Source organism: Macaca nemestrina, chromosome 2 (assembly GCF_043159975.1).
Source record: "Macaca nemestrina isolate mMacNem1 chromosome 2, mMacNem.hap1, whole genome shotgun sequence".
Classification (NCBI taxonomy): Eukaryota; Metazoa; Chordata; class Mammalia; order Primates; family Cercopithecidae; genus Macaca; species Macaca nemestrina.
In genome coordinates, this window is record NC_092126.1 from 57,881,590 (window position 1) to 57,907,246 (window position 25,657).

A 25,657-nucleotide genomic window follows, 5' to 3' on the forward strand; every position below is an offset into this window, starting at 1 on the left:
CCCGTGTCTTCAAAGTTTGTATTTCATATCACTCTTCAGAAGCTTTGCAGCCTCATCTTTTCTGTTGCTGGGTGGTGGTTTTTTTTATACAGAGATCTTCAAAATTTAATGTCCTGGAGATTCATAATGGATCTTGTAAGCAGCCTCAGCCGAACCTACAAGGAGTCCAGAAATGCTTTCCGCAAGGTGAAGAAAAAATCTCTCTCTTTTCTTAAGACTTAAAACATAAAGTGATACATGGTTATGAAGGCTTGCCATGTACACTGCTAGGACATGGTGAACTTTGAAAAGGGACAAAAATGCCAAAGTTGGTTATCTTGCACATATTTAGGATATGTTGCCGAGGAAGATAAGTCTTCATGGGCTTCACCATCTTATGATGGTCTATGTGGCACCATGATTGCATTGTCCTGTAAGGAGTCACATTTGGTTATTTAACCAGTTCGTGAAATAATACCATCTTGATTTTTGTTGTTGTTGTTGTTACTGTGTTAAAAGTAATTTCAGGGTTATCTATTTTAATTAACTTGATTTTCAGGTGCTCATTGCACACTGGACATATACACAGATGGACTATATTGATGTGGGCGGTCTATTGAAAGTACCCCTACCTGGAGTTAGATAAGACCTTTTCTTAGCCTATACCTCTGTTATTTAAACCATCACCATTTTGGTACTATGGTGAGGGGAGTAGGCAGTAGAGGTTGAGGAAGGAGAGACTCCAGCAAACATGTTACTTGGAGTCTTGGAAAGAAAATAACATTGATTGATTAAAATTTCCAGTTTTTATCTTCAAAAATAAAATGTAGACATCTTTTTAAATTAAAGAATGCAAAAATGGTATTATGCTGAATCTCCCTTGCTTAGGTTATCCTGTTATTCTTAAATCTATACACATACAGGTTCTCTAAGTACTCAGAGTTCAGCTAAAAAGTTTAAAAGCAGTAATGTGTTTTCTCATATACCATATTTGCCCCATTAGATTTATTGAATATGACTTCACATTTATGTTTGTACAGTGGTTACAATGTTGTATTTTTTTCTAATGCTTTCTACAATGATATTAACTTGTAATAGCAAAAAGTTCTACTGGGGCATCTACTGAAAATATACCTAGTTTTCAGATCATATATAAGTAAACAATCCATTTGGATTAGATTTCATCATAGGCTAGGAACATGTGCCTTGTGAGGAGAAGTGATGAATATTTCAAGAACTTAGACGAGACATTTGTGAAATGTGTGCTCTTAATGTGCTCCAGACCTTTCCTTCTGGTCAAATGCCATTTCCTTTTCCTCTTCCATAGGCCCTTTATGGTACAACCTCAGAAACAGCAACTTGGAGACGTTGTGCAAACTATGTCAATGGGAATATGGAAAATGCTGTGGGGAGGCTTTATGTGGAAGCAGCATTTGCTGGAGAGAGTAAACACGTGGTAATGTTTTCAGAATGATACATTGTCAGTTATATAGGGCACTATCAGTTTGTTCACATTGATGAGCGATTACAGTTCTCCATCATGTGGCTAAAATTTTATTAATTTAGGCAGAGAACCTCTGAATCATAGTATGCCATTGTTTCCCAATAAATCTTCCCTTGCTTTCCCCAAGAGTCTAGTTATGTTTCTGCTCCTAATACTGTCTAGTCCAAAACCAGCTCACCGTTTTCCAGAGGCAGTGTATTTGGAGTACCCAGTAACATGTTCTATTTATATAGTCATTTATTATAAACTCTTCTATTTTCAAAATTGCCCCCAAATTAGTATTTTCTTAAAAACATAGAAAGTAAAACAGGATTCATTTGGAGTGTAAGAAATGTGCTTTATTTTTCATTGTTAGGAAAATGAAGACCATGGAACTTAATGGTATGGTGAAAGAATTTGTTGAAATGTCACTTTATGCTTAGCTAAACCACTAATGGTAATGATAACCCTAATATTTTATGTTAGTTCTTCCAGTATGATAGTGAAACCATTACATTCTGAAAATGATTTTTACCTTATTGCATATATTAAGACCTATTTAATCAAGAGTGTTGATAATAGCAATATTGCTTTTAAAATATAATGGTCCCATATATTTGTTAGCTTAGGTCACAGTTTGTCTATAAATTTACATTTATTAATATATTAAGTCATACAAAGATAGCATATAGCTCTATTTTTAAAAATCTGTGTTACAAAGAATGAATTAATGACCTATATTTGTCTTCTGTTCTGATTTGAGGTTGAGGATTTGATTGCACAGATCCGAGAAGTTTTTATTCAGACTTTAGATGATCTCACTTGGATGGATGCTGAGACCAAAAAGAGAGCTGAAGAAAAGGTAAAGAGCAAGCAGCTAACCAGCAAAGAAAAATCTGTATAGGAAAAATTAACTTTAAAAACATTTAGGAAAAAAAATATAATCAAAGATTGCATAAAAACTTGTAAGCTCTTTCAATATGTAATATTTCCCGAAAGAGTTTTTGTGGATAAAGATGTATTTCTACAATTTGAATCTTTTATCTCTGCAACCAATACTCTAGCAAGGTGAAAATGTTAAGTGTCTGTTCAAGCAAATGTAAGGTGGTGCATTATAAGATCTATAATTAAAGAGATGTTGAAGAAGCTTTTTGATAACTATTCCTGCCTGCCCATAAGGTGCAGCTTTTATTGAGACTTTTACTCTCTTGCATAAGAATAAGTCTAAGATTTCTCACGAAATCTTAAGTTTAAATTTACTGTGATCATTTGTCTTTATAATTACATAACAACTAGGGGGAATATGTCCTGTGAAAACTGTGAACATGCTTTATGAGCAACATTCACATGCATCCTGACTAATCTCTGTAGTTAGGGTGGCAGAAAAAGCAGACTCTTTGGATTGATAGAGGAGACCATAATAAATGTATTTTAATAAGATAATCAACCTCTGGTCTAGTTTTCTTTTAGAATTAAATCACATGGAAGGATTATCTTCTTTCAGCTCTCAAAGAGCCCTGAGTGGGTTAGGCCTAGAACCTCAGCCCCCATTATTGCTATTTTTCCATCACTCTGGCCAGCTCTTCAGACATTCAGGTTGGATTTGCTCCTTTCATGTCACAGCTGTGCATGACATGGTTCTGCTTGGTAAAGCTAGTTGGATTGTTCTGGATCAGCATTTCCAAAGTGGTGTCACAAAATACCGAACATGCAAGTTGTTCCACAAGAGGCTCATGGTCAAAAGAGTTTAGTATACAATTCTCATAGGAAGGCTTCCCTCATCTCACCCAAGGCTAGGTTACATGCTTCTAGGGTGTGATTTTATCATACTTGAGAGTTAATATTTATTTCACTGCTTATCATTGCTGTTTACAATAAGCTCTTTATGGGTGGGGGTGGGGGAACAGAAAATATTGCATAGCATTATATCCTCAGTCCTTTACAACATACGTGGCCTTTGGAAGACCCTTGAAATATGTTGAGTGAATAAATTGATAAATTAATTTCCCATCTTGGACATTTATAATAACTTAGGATTCCAACCTTATAATCTAACCCATTTTTAATTGTAAGAAGTCCTGCAATAAAGAAACTTGCTTAATGTTTTTGCTACAGTATTTACTCAAAGTAATTGACAATGAATTTTTTTGTGTGTACTAGTTTATACTTTCTGTAGAATTTGTATCCTTTAGCACACTCTTTAAGGAAATGTCTTACAGGAAATAAAGTATCATTGAGTGGGGGCTGGTTTGTCATGACTGATGGCAAACCTACAAGAAAATGGGTTTGGCTTCAGTGACTTCAGTGATACATATGATGTCTGATCCACTGACTGGGGAAACCCTGGGATCATGTAACAGATTTATGATAAAACCACATCCATTTGATGGCAAACCATGTAACTCAGAGATACAGGCTAAACTCTTCATGAAAATTTTAACTTAATTAAATTATTTAAGAGTGATATGAAATAGTAGAATCAGAAGTCAAATATCATTGAGAAAACCAAGATAGAAATAAAACAAAAATAGAAATAGCAAGTAGTAAACAAGTGATAATGAAATAATAAAATAAGTAAAGTAAACCATTTTAAAATAATTTAAAATGAACTTTAGAAATAGTGGTAAATAGGCCGGGTGCAGTGGCTCACTGATGTAATCCCAGCACTTTGGGAGGCCAAGGCAGGCAGATTACTTGAGCCCAGGAGTTTCAGACTATACTGGGCAATGTGGCAAAATGCTGTCTCTACAAACAGTACAAAAATTATCTGGGCGTGGTGGTGCATATTTGGGAGGCTGAAATGGGAAGATCACTTGAGCCCAGGAGGTAGAGGTTACAGTGAGCCCTGATTGCGCCACTGCACTTCAGCCTGGGCAACAGAGCAAGACCTTGTCTGAAAAGAAAAAAAAAAGAAAGAAAGAAAGATAGTAGTAAATACATGATAAATATGAGCTGGAATAACAAGGAAAACTCTGTTTTCCACTTACCTAATTAATGTCATTTATTGAACTTGAGAAGATAGGTACACTGATTTTGGAGAATAAAGGAGAACATAAAAACTCCAGGAACCAATATTTAGGAATAATATTAGCAGTAAACCTATAAGCCCATGTTTGTTTTCTCAGCCAAATCAATGAGGCAGAAGATAATTAAAACCTGCTAGAATGGAAGCTCTAAATATTACTCCTTCTAAAAACTTGTAAAAATAAAAAAGCCTTTGAGAGAAAAAGTTCATAAAACTACAAAATATGTGGAACAATGAGTTTTGTCAGTTTTCATGTTGGTTTTCTTGAGAAAGCTGCAGCCTGTAAGGATAAGGCATTAGAAACTCAATTTCAGACCCAATTTTCCTTTGTTCTTGAATCTCCCAGGAAAGATCCATTGCAAAGTTCTCTGTTTAAGAACGTCAGACACTCGTTTTATGAACAGTATGGATCAAGTTATTCAATTGCTAGTCATGGACAGATTATAAGTGTGTATCTGAAAGTTACATAATCATCTTCACATTCAATATTATAATTTTCATAGGCCTTAGCAATTAAAGAAAGGATCGGCTATCCTGATGACATTGTTTCAAATGATAACAAACTGAATAATGAGTACCTCGAGGTAAGTCTCTATAAAGACTCTGGACTACTGATACTTAGGGCTGATAGTAGTGTCATTTTTAGCTATGGGGTGCCTGAAATTATGTGAAGTAGCCTAAAACCACAGGTCATATTATATAAAGCCTTCAACGCTGGCAACGCTGGTGCCAGAATGATATTTGTTTTAGCCTTTTTGTTTTCATTAGCCAGGACTATATTTGGTTATTGTTCATTTTGTTTCCATATATTCCATTTTAAGAACAGTGAGTAAAATCTGGTGTCCTTTAAAGAGTATCAAGGAAGGGATAGACATCAAGGTGGTGAACAACAGGCAAGCTCCTTATCACGTTTTACACAGGCTTCGAGTTTTCCTCCGCCTTCTAAGTTTTCCTCTACTGGATAAACCAGTTCATGCCTACTATATTTTAAAAACAAAACAAAACAAACCCTGATATTTGAGAACTGAAAACTATTTTGTTCTGCCCTGGTAATGTAACAGCTAAAAGAGCAGAGAGTTGCTTAAAGTCACTACAGTGCTGATTTCAGACTCAACTGAAAGTCCTGTTGCTAACTTTGTGGTCACCACAACTCCATGATACCCTGGTGACAGTGAGGTGATCCTTGCCCAGGTCCTGGGATGACAGTAATTCCTCATTCATTGATTACTAGTCTAGCATGGGGATTTGCAAGCCATACTGCCTTCTTCTCTCTTTCCATTTGCAGAAGAAACTTGACTTTCTCTTTTAAATGATCTGGTTACAGTTGGAAGCCCCAGGGGTCCTTATAGCAGGAGTGTAGTGGCTACGAACATAGACTGAAAACCAAGTTCCTTGATTCCAGATCCCAGTTCCACCACTCATTTAAACTTGGGCAATTGACTAAGTTGTATCTCAGTTTCCTTGACTTTAAAATGGGGATAGGAGCCCTTAGTTCATTGGTATTAAATGAGCATAATATTAGATTCTATTAGTATAACAGAATTGAATGAGTATAATGTATAATTTGAAGAACTTAGAACAGTACTTGGCACATGGTAAGTACTAAAGAAGAATGTATTATCCATATGTATTATGTGAAGATTAATGTCATTAATGTGAGGTTTGTTTGACACTTGATTTCATTTGATTATCGTAAAATAATAGATTGAATTTGTGATTTGGCTGGAGTACTGACTTGTGATATACTAATAGAATTAGGTTAATTGGAACTACATCCTTTTTTGGTAAGTTTTTTAATGCTCTCTGTTAACTTTATTGACTGATATAATTTAAGAAAATCCCTATGTTTTTTAGCAAAAATTTTGAAGATATTGGTTTTAATATTTCTCCCCAAATCTTTTATATAATATAGTTGAACTACAAAGAAGATGAATACTTCGAGAACATAATTCAAAATCTGAAATTCAGCCAAAGTAAACAACTAAAGAAGCTCCGAGAAAAGGTGGACAAAGACGAGTGCGTATATTCTCGTTTCTAATGTGCTCATTTAGAAGCAGGTCTTTCCCTCCTTTCTTTGTTGGATTAAGTGAAAGAGCCTCAGTTAGAAAAATATTAAAAAGTACAAAGTCCTCTTTTTATTGAGAACTTCTAAAAGCATCTAATTATGGTATACTAAAGATATGGGTCAAGAATTTAACCAGATTAAAATACCTTTTTCGTTAAGGTATCCTCAAATTTACATTTCTTTAGTTTCGCCTTATATCATTGCCTGTCAGCTCAATTTTATTTGTGAACAAGATTCTCAAAAACACCTTAGTTTAAGTAAGCCACTTCATAGCTCCTTTGAGCCTTCTCTTAGGCCTTACTCTGTGTCCAGAATTTTCTTCTGCTGACAGCCCCCTTTTTTCTATCAGTCAATCCCACAACTCCATCCCCTTCATAGATAGTTAATGTAAGACTCTTCTAATCCTGTGGTAGTCAAATAGGAGATACCGGGAACAATTCTTATTCATAGTCTTCTTATGCTCTTAATCTCTGCTTGTTAGTGACATCAGTACTTCATAGTATTAGTTTAGAGTTTATTTTTTCTATTAAATAGATATATCTAACATATTTATCAGCATGTGTGTTTATGCCCCTAAACTCCTAGAACCACTTATGTTGACTTTTTCTCCCTAGGCTCCTAGCCCCTAGAGAACAGGGGCTATTCTTTTTGACCATAAAGTCTCAGCGTCTAGCATACTGAAGAATCTCAGTTAAAACTAAATTAATGACATAGTGAGCACGTGAAAAATAAATATACTGACTTGATTTGTGTGGTAACTAACACAATAACATGCCAAAGAGGTGCTTGTTTCATTCATGCATTCATTTATCCTTTCATGCATTTATTAACATTTTGGAACATGAAGTCCAGGTGTCATTGGGTACTAGGAGAATCAAAGGTGAACTTTAATTACATTCTGAGAGCAGAAGATAGACAAGACATAATGTAATAAACAGCACCACCAGGAGGGAAATGTCGTGTCAAGCAAAGTACAAAGTGCTGTGGGCTTATTTGATCATAAGACTGTTCCGTTCTCAGTAAACCAAGTACAGGTTGGACAAAACTACTAATAGAAATGCCAATACATTTCAGTAATAAATCTAACTCAGCTGCTAAAATAAAAATGGTCACATCTGACTGGACCCAGTGGCTCACATCTGTAATCCTAACACTTTGGGAGGTTGAGGCAGGCAGATCATGGGTCAGGAGTTCGAGACCAGCCTGGCCAACATGGCGAAACCCTGTCTCTACTGAAAATACAAAAATTAGCCAGGCATGGTGCCATGCGTCTATAATGCCAGCTACTCGGGAGGCTGGGGCAAGAAAATCGCTCGAACCCAGGAGGTGGAGGTTGCAGTGAGCCAAGATGGCACCACTGCAGTCTAGCCTGAGCCACAGAGAGACACTCCATCTCAAAGAAAAAAAAAAAAATGGTCACATCCAAACATTTCACTATCATGGCTGGTGAAGATATACAACATCATCTTTAACAAATTCAAGAAATTGAGGAAGTCAAGAAGTCTGCATGTGAGATACTCGAGTTAATCATTTAGCTAAAAGGCCCTCCCTCTGCTTTTATGAGTGGCTGGCGCCTGCAAAGGGCAGGGATTTACTTTTTTTTTTTTTTAAGATTGAGTCTCACTTTGTCACCCAGGCTAGAGTGCAGTGGCACCATCTCTGCTCACTGCAGCCTCCGCTTCCCAGGTTCAAGTGATTCTCCTGCTCCAGCCTCCCGAGTAGCTGGGATTACAGGCGTACACCACCATGCCCAGCTAATTTTTGTATTTTTAGTAGAGATAGGGTTTCACCATGTTGGTCAGGCTGGTCTCGAACTCCTGACCTCAGATGATCCACCCGCCTCGGCCTCCTAAAGGGATTTAAATTTTAAAAGCTCTTGCTTCATGTGGTTTCTGATGCCTAGTATGTGTTTCCAAAAAAATCTCAAACATTATGTCTTAAGGATTTAGCGCCAGTTGGTAAAGAATTTTAAACATGTCATTATAACATAGAGATAGTGCTGAATCGGGAATGTAATAGCCTTTGGTTACTTAGTAATATTTCTAAAATATTTACTTCTAGTAACATGAATTTTCATTTAGAGTTCATAGAGCAAACGTAAATCTCTAAAGAAAAAGATGTACAAGAACAAAACAAAATGAGTCTCTTGTTGTTTTTAGACTTGATGTTATTTTGTTAGTTTCTCAGGACAGAACTTTCTGTGATGTAATTGTAATGGGTGTTGCTAGTGTTTGTGAATCATAACTGTTGAGCACTGGAGTTAACTTCTTGTAAAGTACAAAGAGGAATCTCATTGCTGCGTCTCTCTTGCTGTTCTGCATCAAAATGAAAGCATACTGACATTGATAGGAGCCAAGTCAATAAATATTTATTGAGCAGCTAGCCTATGCAGAGCACTGTGCTAAACAAAGTAGATGATAAAGAGAACAACATGTTGCCCTTTACTCAGGAGGCTATGATCTTAAGGGGTAGGTGATTAAAAATTAAATCTGATGAAAGGCAAGGTTTGGTCGGTGCTATTACCAGGAAACAAAGTGCTAGAACAGCACTTTCTTCAAACTACAAACCTTTACTTATTAGTAAAACACAATTTTTCAAACCACAATTAAACTTTTACTTATTAGTAAAATATTCTCTGGAACCAATATATCAGCATTTCCATTAATATTGAGGTGAACACAGAATTCACTAAAAACAAAACAAAAATGATTGGCTCGTTTCTGTCTTCCCCTTGGTTGCTTCAAGCGTGGTGTTTTTTTGTGTTTTTTTTTTTTTTTCTAATCTGGTCCAACTGGATGGTGGCACACCTCTGAAATAAGTGGAACCCCTAAAGCTGGAAGCTCAACATCTGTAACTCCATGGTACATGGAGAAAGTTCCTGAAAGGCCAGCACCACCAAAAATGGCAGAGCAGTTGGCACCCTGGGAAGTGACGCTGGAGTTTTGCCACCGCAATGAGTGCCTAACTAATACTCTTTTAGTGTTCCAGTTCTGCCATTCACTACCTGTGGCCTTTTAAAAGCCCTGCAGTTTCCTTATTTATAAAATGAGTAGGCTGTGCTAGGCTGTAGAATGTGTCTAAGGTTCTTTCTGGCACTGAAATTCTGTGGACCTTACTGTGAAGTTTTCATAAGAGCCAGGAAGTTTTCCTCCTTGGATTCTCCACATCAAATGACCCAAGGGAAAAAAACACAATCTTGAGTAGCAGAGAAATACCTCACTTCTTTCTAAAATATCCCTTCTGATTTTTCCACTTCACCAATGTTTCGAGAACCAGCCTTCTTTCTAACTAAGTTCTGTGTAGTTCAACTTGAATATCAAAGGAAAAATAATTATGCAGAACTTATATGGGTAAATATGATGGCCCAGCAGTGGAAAGTTGAGAGTCTGTCCAAGGTAGGCAGGCAGAGCACCAGACACTTGAGACAAATGACTCTCCATAAATGTAGACAGAGATAATTTGTAAAAAAGATTATTTGACTCAGCAAATGTTAGCCAGAAAGAAGAGATACACTAAACTTGAACAAGTCACTTTAATTTCCCAGAGCAGTATCTGCCATGGCATCCTCATGTTCTACACATGTTGCAACAGATGAAAATTTTAGATTTTTACCTTTTATGCTTCCATTAAGCCAACAGAGTCTTTGCAGATTTTCAGTGTGTTTTGGGGTTGTAAGCAAAATATGTTTTATTGGCAAAAAGATTTCTGCTTTTTAGTCAGCACTTGATGAGGAATTCTGTTTTGTTTTGTTTTGTTTTGTTTTGTTTTCCAGAGGGGGAAGGGGAATTAGAAAAGGAAGCTGAATAATTTAAAGGTTGAAATTTTAGGTAGTTCTTTTTTAAAAACAAAACAAAACAAAAATATCGTCTCCAAACAACACAATTAAAAGTTCCTAAACTTCCATTTAAACTGAAAGAACTTTGCAAAAGAATTCTGATGCATGTATTTCAGGGTCATCTCTTGAAAGGACAACATTCAGCGGTACACAGTTTCTAATAGCCACCACTCTCTACAACGTGCATAGCAACAGTGCCCTCTGCCCTCCTAGAGTCACAGGATGAAATGGGTCAGCACTCCGGGAGTTTGGAGGACCCAGTGATATACCAAGGCCCAAAGAGCTGAGTGCTTACTGTGCTCCCACACTTAGCCCTAGGATTCAATTAACAACAAAACATGGAATATTCCTGCCTTCATGGAATTACCTTCTAATGAGCTAGGTAGACAATAGTCTTATGTCAAGTTATGTAAGTACTGAGGGTTATATAGTGTGGAATAGGTTTCACCTCTTTCCTGGAAGTTCTCAGAATTACTTTAAATCAGGAGAAAAGTCACCAAAGAAAATTCTGACAGGAACGATCCACCCACCAAAGTGTCTCCAAAATTAGGAATCTCTCCGAATTTAGCATACCAAGTGTGTGTGCACATATATGTGCATGTACACATATATAAGGCTAGCAAAGACTAAAAAGATTGTGCCTTGTTGCCAAACAGAACTACACACAAACAACTGGTAACATCTGGGAAAGAAGTAGTAATTTTCCATTACCTTTCATTGAAAGAGAAGTGGCTTCTCCCAGTTTAGTGTCAGAATGAGAGTGCTAGCCTCAGACAGATTCAGGTAAGTCACCGGAGGACTTCAGTTATGTTAACAACCAGTATGCAGCAATAGAAGTTCTTTGGTCCTACTGTGCTTTTGCCTTTGGGTAAAAAGTTACACTTAGGGATCACTGGAAGAGCCTGTGCTGTGGCGTCAGGGGGTAAGGGGAGTAGACCTGAGTCAGAAGTCCTGCTTTGCCTCCTAACCTCTGAACCTAGATTTTTTCCTTTATAATCTGGTGATAATAACTTCACTTTTGTCTTGCATGGTTGTGTTGTACATTGTGTAATGCACCTGGCACATAACTTCGGTGCTTATTAAATAGTAACCAGTGTGACATAGTAGTAAGAAATGATCATCTTCGTTTTTAAAGAGGATGGGAAGAAAATGGCATTAATCCCTGTAATGAAATTTTGTATATGGTGCAGATCAACAGCTTAGGAGTAGGAGATTTGATTGGAAGCTGAGTAGGTTCCTATTCTTCTTAGTTTAAATATGATTTTCCCAGTTATATAACGTAGTTTGTAAGTGTATTAGGAAAGAGTTTAATAACCATATTGTGCCTCAGTTTCTATACCTGCAAATATATGGATGATTTGGAAGATGAATAAAAGTATATGGAAAAATTCAAAGTCTTGATGAGAGAATATTGATAAATGTAAAGGATTAGAGTGATTACTGTGATTACAAGATAAGAATTCTTTCCACCCAGGGGACTGGAGGAAGACACAGAAAAACTATCGTATTGCACTGCTGATTTCAAAGGAGTTGCTTTGAGACTACTAAATACTGAGAAATTGAACACTGGCAGTAAAGGCTCACTAATAATTTCGTTGTTTTCAGTTTTTAAGTTACACGAGAGTGGGTGAAAAAAAATTTATTCTAGGTGCTTTTGCAATCTAGTGGGCTTATTATAACCAAAAGGCTATAGGATCCGTCTGTTGTCTTCTGCTCTCCTTCCCAGCTATAAAAATGATTTCTTCACACTTTCCTCAGCACTCAGTTTCTTCAGGGCAATAAGAGATAGAAGAGAAACACCTGGTTCCTCTGTCAAGTATATTTCAGTTCTATTCCCCACCCACATTGTTAGCTCAGCTTTGAGGGCCGTACTGCTTCTTGTGGCCCCTCTTTGTTTTACTGCCGAATGCCCCCAAACGAGAATAAGCTTACCTGACAAAATTACATCTCATAAATTAAAAATAAGGTTTCTTCCTTCCTGCTTCCCCACTCTTCACTTTATATCACATACATCCCCACATTCGTACACATACAGACCACCAGAGGAAGGATGAGAAATGGGAGAAGAGAGTGGTTCATCTCTCAAGTCTGATACTTCTCTGCGGAGGCTGTTAGTGTTTGACCTCCACACTTTAAAGATATCTTCAGGTAACCTACACTATTATTTTAGGGCAAGAATCACCACCTTTTCACTCTCTCTTTGTGAATTTTCTCTTCTCTGTGCTGCCAGTCAGGGTCACATTTGGGCTGCATTCAAACCAAAAGAATTTAGAGTTTTTGTTACATCACTGTTTAGTTGGCCCTGTTAATTTAACTTTTGTATTAAGATTGAGAGATATTTTGTGATTGATCACAAATATTAGACATTCAGTCTATAGCTGTTATCATCACCTTATTTAAGATGTAATGGTCTAATCACAGTACTTCCAGTTCTGATTATTACCAGGGAAAAAATGTCCTGAGCTTTTGGTAATTCCCCAGACTGGTTTGAGGGCACATCAAGAAAGATCTCAAAGAAGAAAAGGCAAACCCTATAAGCTAGTGCTATGTAAACCCAACACCATAATTCTAATTTTATTTGAATGTTCAGTGGTCATAAATAGCTACCTATTTTCTTTAAGGTATAATTCACAGTGGACATTTTAATAAGCAAAACTATCCCTGCTGGAAATTTGCAAACATAAATCAAAATGCAATCTTAAAGCCCTTAGCGTAATGTAACAGAAGAGCAGAAAAGCACTAAAACAAAAGGTATGACATTTAGTTCTACAAAAGCGATAGACACAAGATGGATAATATATAAACTTCATTCATTCATGTCCCACTGTTGTGATCTATTGTTGTCTGAAAAATTAATTTCATGTATCTTGTTCCTCTCCTCCGTAATAACAATTTAAAAACAATTTGGATTGGCACCTTTTCTGTTTCAGTATTAGGATTTCTGACTAGTCCAGAGCCAAAAAATATGCAACTGTTATTTGTAATTACCTATAAAAGCCCATGGAGAATTCACTGTCACTAAACCAGAAGTTTGCAGTTGAGAAGCTGAACCCTAGAACCCCTGGGACCTAGATAGCTGTTAAATTAACTTCTATAGCAATTAAAATTTTAATAGCTATAAGCTGTTTATGTAAAAAATTTGCTGCCATGTTTGCCATGAAAATGTCGGGGACACATGAGAATTACCTTTTTCCAATCATGCAAGGAACAATGTTTCCCCCTAGGAGTAGTAAGAGCACATTTTCCATTTTGACCTTCTTGCCAGACAGCCTAGAATCATATCTGAACCTGAATTACAGTAACTGTCTGAATATATATAAACATAGTCATAATATATTTCCTAATCATGATTTTTGCTTATTTTCTTTTATAATACTTCACAGTCACATAAATTGCAATCTATTTGTTCTACATAGTTTCTGATCTCTCAATTTTAGTCTAATATCCCTGGGTTTACACATACATGCTTTTCTTGTGAGTCACCACAAATTATGTGGGAAGCAAATAGAGTTTAATTAAAATAAATAAAATTATATTGTTGTAATCATCAACGTGCAAGAAATATTAAAATACTGATGACTCGGCTGTGATTAAATTAAGGAGGGCTGATATTATCAGTCCCCCCCATCCTGTTTAAAAATGCTTTCTCGATTTAAAACAACAGCAGTAACAAACTAAGGAAGAAACACGTTGATCAATCATTCTTCCCCATCTCCAAGCTTATTTTCTTCCTAAAGAAAAATTCACAGAAATGTTGACTAGATTTTTTTAAAACCCCAAACCCTTTAAATAAAAAAGTCTTAATCAGGTTGTTGTAGACAAAATCCATTCTTTGAACTTATCAGTCAGTTGATATATATTGCCCTCTGCTCCTTATTTTTAAGAGATCAAAATAAAATTCACTTCTGACATCCCAAAATAGTTACTGACATGTAAGTAAAGTGACATTGTAACTAAAGTCGACTTTGCATAGCTCAACTGGCAGAGCAGGGTTTAGAAACAGTTCTGATGTAACCTCATTGTACTAAGTACTGTACACCCCTTCTGTGAGTAGGATAATTGCCATTCTAACAGTTGCCATGAAAGTAGAACAACTGCAGTGAAGCCATTAGATGATGATGTATGACTGCCTTAAATGTATGCATGTGTGCTGACATTTAAGAGGTTATCTGAAGTCAAGCAGTATCCATTTTTCCAATGAGCAAATAACAATACATGTAATAGTCTACTAAGATGAGAAATTTAGTCCTGTTGCACAAAATTTCTTAAGACATGATTATTAATATATAGTCTTCATAACATCTGAACAGAGAGACATGGGAACTTTGGCTCCTATCCTCGTCCCTCAAATTATCATCTGGGAGCCATTTGTTTTCCATTTTCTCATTCAGCCTATAGTTATTTATGCATTTTTCTCATCTCCTCAACTAAACTAGAGTCTCCTGAAGTCAGGAACTGTATTTTATAAAATCTCTAGGTTCTATACAGAGCCTTAGACATAGTATAGACTGACAGAGAGACCGACAACTCTACTTAAGAATGACCGGGGTTTCGTTTTAAAGTCATACAAAAATGTATCTTTGCTCAATTAGCTGGAATGTTGTATTTTTTGAAGATACTTTTAAAGGGCAATAATCAGAGACATATTACTCTGACACAACTGCTTGAGATATCTTAGTTCCCAAAAAGGTTCTTTGTAAACCAGGAATTAACTATTCTTAATATACTTGAATCTGAAGTTTTAATGACCCACACTTCAGTATTCTGTCAACTGCTCCAGAATGGTTGTCATAGTTACCTAGTATCAGGAACATAAAGCTAAATAAATTTCAGTACAATGTTACCCCATTGCAATTTCTGAAGTGATACATTTGAATAGGTTTTGCAACATCAGAGGCCTCCAAAAAAATCTATGCAAATAAAACAAAAGATTACAGACTTGAATATATGCTGATGTTTTTCAAGAAATAGAAATGCCTTCAAATGAGCTCTCACCTAGTGAACTAATTTTCATTTGTTGATCATGTTTCAAACAGAAAGTTAAGATTCATCTAGGAATAGTAATATTGCTTTAATTGTGTGAGTGAGTTGAATCAGATAATGCGGTACCATTTGTAATGAGTTCTTATGTTTTCTACAGGTGGATAAGTGGAGCAGCTGTAGTCAATGCATTTTACTCTTCAGGAAGAAATCAGATAGGTAAGGTGTATTCTTAAATGATTATTTAATATTTCTGTATTGTTCCCAACCTGTAGCACATTGTATGACCAATTACAGTACTTCTAAACAAGCACAGCTGAGGCTGAGTTATTGATCTTTTGAATACATTTCTTGAAAGTAAATGCATCCGTGTACCTTTTTTCACTATAATGGGAAAATTCAGATTAGTACAAATCATGTTAAGTAGTTGTGTTTCTTTTACAATATTCCTATTTATATCTAAAATGGTTTATCTTATTTCTAAATATTTTTATTTTATTTCTAAGTACCTTTTAAAAGTCCCTTGAATATATCTATATAAAGTCATATTGACTTTAGGACTCATTAAGCATTAGCTTCTAAAAATGGTTTAAGGTTTCAAGAGCCAACTTTTCACAGATCTAGTCCTCCTGGCAATTCTGTATGCTGCCTCTGTGAGAGATGATCCTATTCTATGTCATCTCCATTCAGGAAGGCTCCAAGGGCTTTAGAGAGTTGGAATCTCAATTATATTAGATTGAATCATATGAAATTGCATTTACCTAGCCACAATTGATCAAAAAAGAAAAAAATTTCATATATTCACTTATAGTATTGTTACAGACATATACTTAGATTAATACATGAATAAATTATCATATATGATGAATAACTGAATGACATAATGTGACAAAAATATTTCCTCTTCCTGGGAAGGCCTGGACATCTTTGAACATACATTGGATCACATATGTCACTTATCACATACATTGGCTCATTTTTTTTTCAAGGGTTTTTTAGCATTAGAAAGGTACTCAACTGATTCAGTACTGCCAGAAATATTCTAAACAAATAGTAGAGCAAGCTTCTGCAGGTGCACTCAGTTCTCCAGGTGCACTCAGTCCTGCCCTTCCTTTCTAAACATAGTCTAGAATTAAGAGAGAAGATAACCTCAGCATTATTCTAGACCATTCTTCTTATATCTCAGAGTCTGTTGTAAGCCTCATTTTTATTGAATTCTATTACCAATTAGATTAGAAATTATAAAAACTCTTACAAGATATTTATCATTGGCTTAAAAAAAACCTTAAAATAAATTGTATATTTTTATGTTAAAGTTTGATTATACCTTTCCCCATTGCTTTCAACTCTAAAAAGAGTTAGGTTAAGAAGTTATCTACATTTTCTTCTAGTATTTTTATGATTTCTATTTTTGGAGTAAAACCTTAATCCATCTGGAATTTACCTTGGTACATGACCCGAAACTGAATTATATAAAGTAACCAGAAAAGATTATTTTGTATAACATATAAACAATAAGTAAGATATATTTACTCAGATTAAAATTACTTAGCTCAAAGTCTAAGCTAATGTTTTCTGGCTAGGGAAATGATTGCCCCAACCCAGACCAGAACCTGCTTAATAATCAACTCATCAGAACCTATGAAGTCAGTCCTTTATAATATATTATTTGAAACCATTCAGATCTTGTTTTAAAATGCCTTTATCTCTAGAGAGTCTTCACTTGAAGCCCTCTTTTTAATATTCAGTAGTTCTGTCAGTGTCTAGTTCATTGGGTCCTGAGCCAAACAGAAGAGTTAACTTTCAATGGAATCCCAAGTCAAAGCAAGGCAACTTAGACCCCTTAGTGCTGCATTAGAGCAGACTAAGGGATGCAGCTTCATTTCCAGTCCAGCCCAGGGAGGACCCTGGATCCTGTTGGACCTGGTGCTGATGCATCCTCAGTAGGACCACTCTGGCATGTTCAGTCCTTCAGCCCTTCTCTAGAGTAGGCTCAGGCATTTATGCCAAGACAGGGCCTTGTTTGATTCTGAATTACCCCAAGTCCCTGGAGGTGGCTCAAAATTGGCCCACTTCAGAGATTCCCCTATCAGAGAAGAGCTGAAAATATTTTCATTTTGAGTATAATGTCCTGAAACCAAAGAAGCATACAGAAAAAGGAAAAGGAAGGTAAAAGTGGCCCAATAGTGGTCTATTTCACGAAATAGACAATAATCCTCTGGCAAATCAAAAATTAGCTATAATAACAATTCTGAATTATATAAAAAAGATCTTTTCCAAGATCCTTAAAATAAGGATCCAATGGAAATATAAAATAAGAAAACTTGTTAACTTCTTTTCATATGCTTGTCTGCTTCTTGAACAGCAAAGAGGAGAAATCCTTGAAATGTACACCTTTTTTCTTTGACAATTTAAATCTTCAATGTAGGGATTGTCTTACCTAAAAATAGCTGAAGTGTCAAATCTCCATCTTTTTTCTTGATAGGAATGTGTATGTGGTCTGGGTGCGGTGGCTCACGTCTGTAATCCCAGCACGTTGGGAGGGTAAGGTGGGTGGATCACCTGAGGTCAAGAGTTCGAGACCAGCCTGGCCAACATGGTGAAACCCCATCTCCACTAAAAATACAAAAATTAGCCTACTGTGGTGGTGGTTGCCTGCCTTCCCAGCTACTCAGAAGGCTGAGGCACGAGAATCGCTTGAACCCAAACGCAGAGGTTGCAATGAGCTGAGATCGCGCCACTGCACTCCAGCCTGGGTGACAAAGCAAAACTGTGTCTCAAAAAAAAACAAAAAGAAAAGAAAAGAAAAACAAATGTGTATATGAATATAAATACACACATACATACCTATATACATGTCTTCTTCAACACTGTCTTAATGGATTTGGGATAATGTCCATTATAAAATTAGGATTGGTATAGAATAGCATGTGCCACCATAAGTGAGTCCCTCCCTCCACACACACACATAGACAGGCAAATACTCCAAATTAGATTGCATACACTTTCTCATGGGATTGGTCATTTTATGTTGTTATGTTAAAAAAAAAAAAAAAAGCACTTGTTTTGTTATATAGAGACTTACTCGTATCAATAATTTCTACTTCTTAATTCAGTTTTCACTATTTTGTTAGAACTCACACATGTAGACTACATTCCAAGTTGTATGCATTCCTACATCTTCATATCAACAAAAAAAGTCAATTTCCAAGAAAGAAGGCAAACTAAAAGTGCTTAATCCACTGTTCCTCTTCCTTGCATGTTTACTTCATGGAGCTCTAGAAGGCCCCCATACCATGACATTAGGAAAGCTGCACTTCAATATTTTGTCATATGGTTCTCTGTAAGTTCTAGGTGCTGTTCAGTCATCATATTAAACCTTAAAATCTCAGTCAAGGAAATGATTGAATGTATTCTCCTTTTCCATTAAAATTGTAGAATCTTTTAAATCATTTTTTTTAATTTCTCAAATATATAAGTTCTTTAGTATGTTCAGCCTGTGTCAAATATAAATACTTTGAGATAGTTAAATGTTCTAAATTGCCTTATTTATTCTTAGGAGCTTTATTTTCAGGCTTGAAAATTAAGACAGTTTCCAAACATAATATTACTCCATTTAATATAAAAAGAATGTTTCGGCTATGCATGGTGGCTCATGCCTGTAATCCCAGTACTTTGGAAAGCTGAGGTGAGCTGATTGCTTGAGCTAAGTAGTTGATACCAGCCTGGGCAACACGGTAAAACCCTGTCTCTACCAAAAACTACAAAAAAAATTAACTGAGCATGGTGGTGCACGCCTGTGGTCTCAGCTACTTGAGAGGCTGAGGGGGGAAGATTTCTTGAGCCTGAAAGGTGGAGGTTGCAGTGAGCCAAGGTCACACCACTGCACTTCAGCCTGGGTGACAGAGTAAAACCCTGTCGCAAAAAAAAAAAAAAAAAAAAAAAAAAAAAAATGTTTAATTAATTTGCACCAAAAACAATTACTCAATTGCTGCCTTAGGCTTTATATGAAATATTCTAAAATTGAATTGCTAGCAGCCTTCAAAAAATAAAGTTGTGTTGGGGAGCCAAAAAAAAAAAAAAAAAGGCAGGGGAAAGAGGAGACACAGTCTTTGCTTCATGGCCCAATGACTTATTTAATTAACTAACTTGTTGACAATCGTGAACATAAAAAATGCACAACTAAGCAGTTGGTTATAAACAACAGTTGTGACACCTACTAGGTAACAGCAGTAAGGCTAATGGGGAAAATCCTCCTTACAGAGATTTAGCTGACAAAGTAAAAAAGGAGGTCATAATTAGCAAAGTTGAACTTGAAGACTAATATTTAATAAGAACCATAAAAGTCTTATCACTTGCCTGAAGGATGGCATATTGGGGCATGATTAAAGCAGCAGGATCTTTATAGTTAATATTTAGTCTTGATAGCACGTTTCATAACAGCATTTTATATAATGGGTGGATTTTAATCAAAGTACATAGTGTGGGAGATAGCATTCACTTTAAGTTAATAAAGTACTGCACATAATTTTTATACTTTAAGCTAAAAATAATTTCATGGCTCCGTTTAGCTCAGGCTGCTACACGTGAGGTATAACTTTCATCAAAATTCTCTAAGGACAAAAGTACTTTTTTGTTGTTGTGTCATTTGAATGTTATGGCAACTTTCCAAATTTTTGTAGAGGTCTGGAGAGCAATTAAATTGCTCAGATACTTTGAAGTCTTCTCTGTAAATATCTAATATTTATCCCTGAAGCCCATGTGAGGTTATATTGTGTTCAGTACACCTGAAAGATAAAGAAATAACATGTGCTACTGTGTGTTAACTAGATCTTAAAAATCTTGAGGTCAGGGCCCTTCTTTTATATTCTTAATGTCCTGCATAGCAATGACCCAGGGCTTTGCATTTAATAGGTGTTGATACTGAAGGTTTTTTTTTTTTATTACAGAAAATAATGTTTCAGTTATTCAGTGTATACTAGAGTTTTAAGCCATTAAAGATGGAATTACTAAACTATGAACATTTAATTAATTTAATTTTAATTTCTTTCTAAGGTCAAAGATTAATGACCTCTAAATAACATGACCCAAAATTTTATTAAACAGGGGAAGTGTATTCCAAGGGAAGATAATCTCCCTCTTTTATTAGTATTTAAGACATATTATTAGTATATTTCAGGAATAGTGAAATATATTTCATCAGAGTTTATATTATAAGAGGATACGGGATATGATGGAAGTGGAGAGGGGAGAGGACCCTGGAGCCATAGGCCAGAAAGATGTGTTTAGCTAGCGAGCAATGGTAAGCCTTCCAAAGACTTTTAGCAGGAGAGTGATGATGCCCAGATTTGTCTTTAATCTGGTTGCAGGATAGTTTCAGAGAGCGGATTCGATTTAGAATAGATTACAGTTGGGTGAAACAGAAAGTGGGAGACTGATCAGGAAATTCAGTCATCCCTGAAACAAGGAATGAGAGTATGTGGGGACAGTAATACTGACAGGAGGAGATAAAGATGCTCCTGAAAGCCACCTCCCCCAGCCTCCGCCTAAGCAGACTTGTAAAAGACTGTAAAAGAAAGGAGGCATCTAAGATAAATAGGAACATTTACTTTTGCTGATAGAGACCCTTCAAGTGCCATTAGCAGAAAAAATACAGAGTGAGGGCCTAGAGGGGAAAATGAATTTGATGTTTGACGCATTAAATGTAACACGTTTGTGAGATACCTGAATGGAGGAAGTTAGCAAGTTAATGCAGATGTCAGAGTAGACATATGGAAAACCGCTGTTCATTTATTAATTTACTAAACTCTTTAGAACACATTAGTAAGTTAAGGTGATCATTCATTTATTTATCATTGATTATTCATTGATTCAACACATTTCCTGAGCACTGTTAATGTTCCAGGTACTCTTCTAGTTTTAGGTATTGTTCAATTTTAGGCATTTAGATAATGAACTAGAAAAATGTATGAAATTAAAACATAAACAAATGTATGTACAGACACACAAATCTCTGCTCTCCAAGGGCTAATACTTGAGGACCTGGAGTAGGATTGGGGCAGACAGGAAAAGGAAGGACTGCGATCATAAAGAAATAAATAGAATATGAGGTAGTCATAAGTGCCTTGATGAAAATAAGGTAAGGTTACGTGATAGAGGTATACTTACAATTGAGGGGCAATGTTTATTTAAGATACTATTGTAGATGGATACAATTTCTTTGATAACATTAAAAATAATACTGGTGTTATTGAATAACTATTTCTTCCAAGTATTTATAAGGGGGAAAGAACCTTCTGAAAGAAGGTTACTAGTTCCCTTTGCTCCAAACTCCTTAGAGCACAAAACAATCTTAAAAGAGATTGTAAAGTGAATCATGATGATAAATCACAGATTATAGCCCCACTCCAGGGTGAACTCTGTTGTCATCCATAATAAAATGCCTGCATTGGCTTCTATTACAGAAGATTTTTGTATATAACTAAGTGAAACTGACATTGTGAACAGCAGCTTAGCCAGCACAAAGCCAACCCCAAGCCTGCCATCACTTAATAATGCCATGGTGGCATGCACCTGTAGTCCCAGCTACTCAGGAGGCTGAGGAGGGAGGACTGTCTCTAAGAAAATAAAACTTTTTAAAAAATTATGCCACAAATAATCTCTACCTATCTTCTCTCCTTGTAGTCTTCCCAGCCGGCATTCTGCAGCCCCCCTTCTTTAGTGCCCAGCAGTCCAACTCATTGAACTATGGGGGCATCGGCATGGTCATAGGACACGAAATCACCCATGGCTTTGATGACAATGGTAAAGTGCAGTTGACATTTTCCTTTGGCTAAGGCATATGCTCATAAATTTGATTGAGAGTTATTATAATTTATTACTACAAAGCTACATTTATTCAAACATGTATCATTTCTCTAATTTTCACCACACTTTCAATTTTCCCTTTAAATTGTTGCTTAAAGAGATCAAAAAAATTCTCATAGTGAGGTGAGCAATGTGTACTTTACACTCTGGCAGAATGAAGTAAATATTCCTATTGGGAAAATACTATGGTGTTTGTCAGCAGCAGTGATAATGCTTGGTCTTAGTTTCCTGATTGTATATGACGTGTCTTGTCATACTCTTAAAAGACAGGCTGCATGTATACGTCTTAAAATCAGATGTAAAATCAGAAAATATTGTCTCTGCAAGTGCTCATAAGACTCTTTACTTTTTTTTTTTCTTTTTTTTTTTTTTTTTTTTTGAGACGGAGTCTCGCTCTGTCGCCCAGGCTGGAGTGCAGTGGCGCGATCTCGGCTCACTGCAAGCTCCACCTCCCGGGTTCACGCCATTCTCCTGCCTCAGCCTCCTGAGTAGCTGGGACTACAGGCGCCCACAACCGCACCCGGCTAATTTTTTCTGTATTTTTAGTAGAGACGGGGTTTCACCGTGGTCTCGATCTCCTGACCTTGTGATCCGAAGACTCTTAAGCTGCTTTGGGTCAGAGACTTTTTTTTATTTTTTTTCATCTTGTACCTACTACCTAGTTCAAGTCTTTGCAAAAAGGCACTTAAATGCCACCCTAAATGGCAAAATCAATTTAGAGTTTCAATCAAAGCTGAATTCCTGAGAGGAATAAAGACATGAAATAGTAAAGAGGTGATAGTTAAATCTATGACAAATTTCATTCACAAATGGAAAGAAAGTAGAAAGAGAACAATAAAGAGAAAATAATCCCCATTTTAGAGAGCCAGAGAAAGAAAAAGAGGCAGGAAGGTTAGAATTCTTAAAAAGACTTACTAAGTGTCTATTAACTCAAACTATGCAACAGTCTTTACAGGTAGGTTCTAATACTGTTTCTGTTTTCCAAGTGGAAAAAAATAAAAGCACATGAAAGATGTGCCCAAAGATACAAAGATAGGAACTGGTGGAACCAGGAGGTGTGTTCAAGTAGGTTGGCTGCATAGCCCTTTTCTTAATCACTACATCATAGACAAATATGAAAAAGATGGTAATATTAAGTGTCAAAACACGTGATACATATAAATGCAATTGGAGCTCAAAAGGGAGAAAGATCGATGTAGTTTATGGTTGGCAGGGAAGCTACAGGAGAAAAAGACTTTTGTGTGTGCTCGAGGTAGAGGCAAACTATGAGCCCACAGTGTCCTATGAAGGGTCCAGGAATATAAAAATGCCAGAATAAAAATGTTGACCATTTAAAAAATCTCAAAATATCAAAGTAAACAGACTTGGGTCAGGTAAAAACCATTCAACAGAACAAGGCATAACTTCAGGAATATTTTGTCTGGCGGCCTCTTCTGAGATATCAAGAGCAAAATGGGTGAAATGTCTGGGTCATTGCTGAGACACATCAGCAAAGAAAGCTCTGGCAGTCCAGGCTTTGCCAACTCTGTGATGAGGAGGGATGACAGTTTCTCTCATTGTCTGCCTAATTTAATGTTCTGTCACACAGCAGTATTTCAGTCCTTGCACTTTGAATTAAAGATATCTTATAATTCTTGTTGCAATGAGTTCCCATTTTACTTAAATAAATATGTTATAGGCAGAAACTTTAACAAAGATGGAGACCTGGTTGACTGGTGGACTCAACAGTCTGCAAGTAACTTTAAAGAGCAATCCCAATGCATGGTGTATCAGTATGGAAACTTTTCCTGGGACCTGGCAGGTGGACAGCACGTATGTCATTAGCATTTTCTTGAAAAGTTTTAGACACGTTCAATCTTAAGTGTATTACTGATATTTTATTTTAAAACAATCCTAATAAAGTGTCTTTTTTAACAGCTCAATGGAATTAATACACTGGGAGAAAACATTGCTGATAACGGAGGTATTGGTCAAGCATACAGAGTAAGTAAAAAGATTTTCTTTCCATTTTAGTGATTTAGAGTGTTTCTCATATTTAATAATTCATTTACAACCTTTTGCAAAAAAAGAAACTCATATAATATAAGCAATAAAAGATGAATAGAAAATGGAAAAAAATATGAGGAGAAAGAGTTGTGAATATGCTAACCGTAAGGGTCAATACATTGATGTGACAGAGCTGAACACTTAAGTTTGCAAAGAGCCAAGAAGAAAAGAAAACATGGAATATTATATCAACTGAAATGAGCAGATAGCAGGTTCACAAAGGAGGCAACATTTTTCTAAGAAATAATATCTGAAATAATTTTTTTTAGAAGAGATGTCCCATAAGAAGGATTATTTCAGGGTCATTGACCAATATAAGAAACAGGACCTTCAGTTTTGTTGCAGGTGAAGTAGCATTTGGGAACAAAAATCAATGTAAACCACAGGCATATTAAACCATAGTTCACATATAATACAGTAAGGGACTGATGTGATATGGTTCCAGCACATGGCCTTGTAGTCAATCACACTATTATACACAGAAGACTATTATCAGTGGAGCATCGCTTAGAATCCCATTTAGCCTTCCATTCATTCTTGCGTTCAATACATATTCATTGAGGCTTAATAGGTTTGGCACTATTCTAAGAGCTGGAGATAATGCAGTGAATGCTTTATAAAAGGTCATTATTTGAGGATCTGAGCAAGGGTTAAAAAAGAATCTAGTAGATGCCATGTGCATAAGAAAAAGCAGGGAATTTCATAAAAGGGTGGAGGAATGATGGTCTAGGAAGCATCAAAGAGGAATGAGGATGATTTTGAGTGTTTTTCTCAACTATGAAGTAGCCCATATGTAGGAGAACGAGCAGCATCTACTTGAGATGTCACAAGGAACAAGTTGTTCCTAGGCTAGAACTAGGCTTCTCTAAGACAAGAATGGATGGAATGATCCGTGGAGAAAATGAGGATTTAGAATCATTTGTTCATTATAGAAATGTTTGGATTAGAGTGGAGGAGGAGAAAATCGATGGTTGGATTAGGGAAGGGGAACACCAGAGAAGTGGAGGAAGAGAGGTAACTGATGGGGCATGCAATTTGGCAGTGACCAGAGATGATCAGAGTGTGAAGCTTGGAAGATTAAGTAAGCTACAGGTTTCCAAAAGAATAAGTCCAGCCAGTTCCAGGGGCATGGTAGATTGCTGCTGCTTTGAATGCTTAGCAATTTTTTTACTCAATGCCAGACACTTTGCATTTTATCTTTTTTTTTTTTTTTTTTTTTGGAGATAGAGTCTCATTCTGTTGCCCAGGCTGGAGTGCAGTGGCATGATCTTGGCTCACTGCAACCTCTGCCTCCTGGGTTCAAGCGATTCTCCTGCCTCAGCCTCCCAAGTAATTGGGATTACAGGCGTGTGCCACCATGCCTGGCTAATTTTTGTA

The 25,657-nt window shown here is 36.3% G+C and overlaps 1 protein-coding gene across 8 annotated transcripts in view; it reads left to right on the forward strand.

Annotated features, from left to right (window-relative positions):
- LOC105499001 (membrane metalloendopeptidase) overlaps positions 1 to 25,657 on the forward strand; it is a 100,838-nt gene that overhangs the window by 51,908 nt on the left and 23,273 nt on the right. For all 8 annotated transcript variants that reach the window (XR_011619821.1, XM_011771385.3, XM_011771388.3 and 5 more), the window contains 9 exons: positions 93 to 186; positions 1,307 to 1,435; positions 2,226 to 2,324; positions 4,991 to 5,071; positions 6,400 to 6,503; positions 15,528 to 15,586; positions 22,052 to 22,171; positions 23,913 to 24,046; positions 24,152 to 24,217. Coding sequence is in view for 7 of the 8 variants with exons in the window: in XM_011771385.3 (XP_011769687.1) it covers positions 93 to 186; positions 1,307 to 1,435; positions 2,226 to 2,324; positions 4,991 to 5,071; positions 6,400 to 6,503; positions 15,528 to 15,586; positions 22,052 to 22,171; positions 23,913 to 24,046; positions 24,152 to 24,217 (886 nt within the window). In the remaining variant the exon portion in view is untranslated. The remainder of the gene's footprint in view (positions 1 to 92; positions 187 to 1,306; positions 1,436 to 2,225; positions 2,325 to 4,990; positions 5,072 to 6,399; positions 6,504 to 15,527; positions 15,587 to 22,051; positions 22,172 to 23,912; positions 24,047 to 24,151; positions 24,218 to 25,657) is intronic.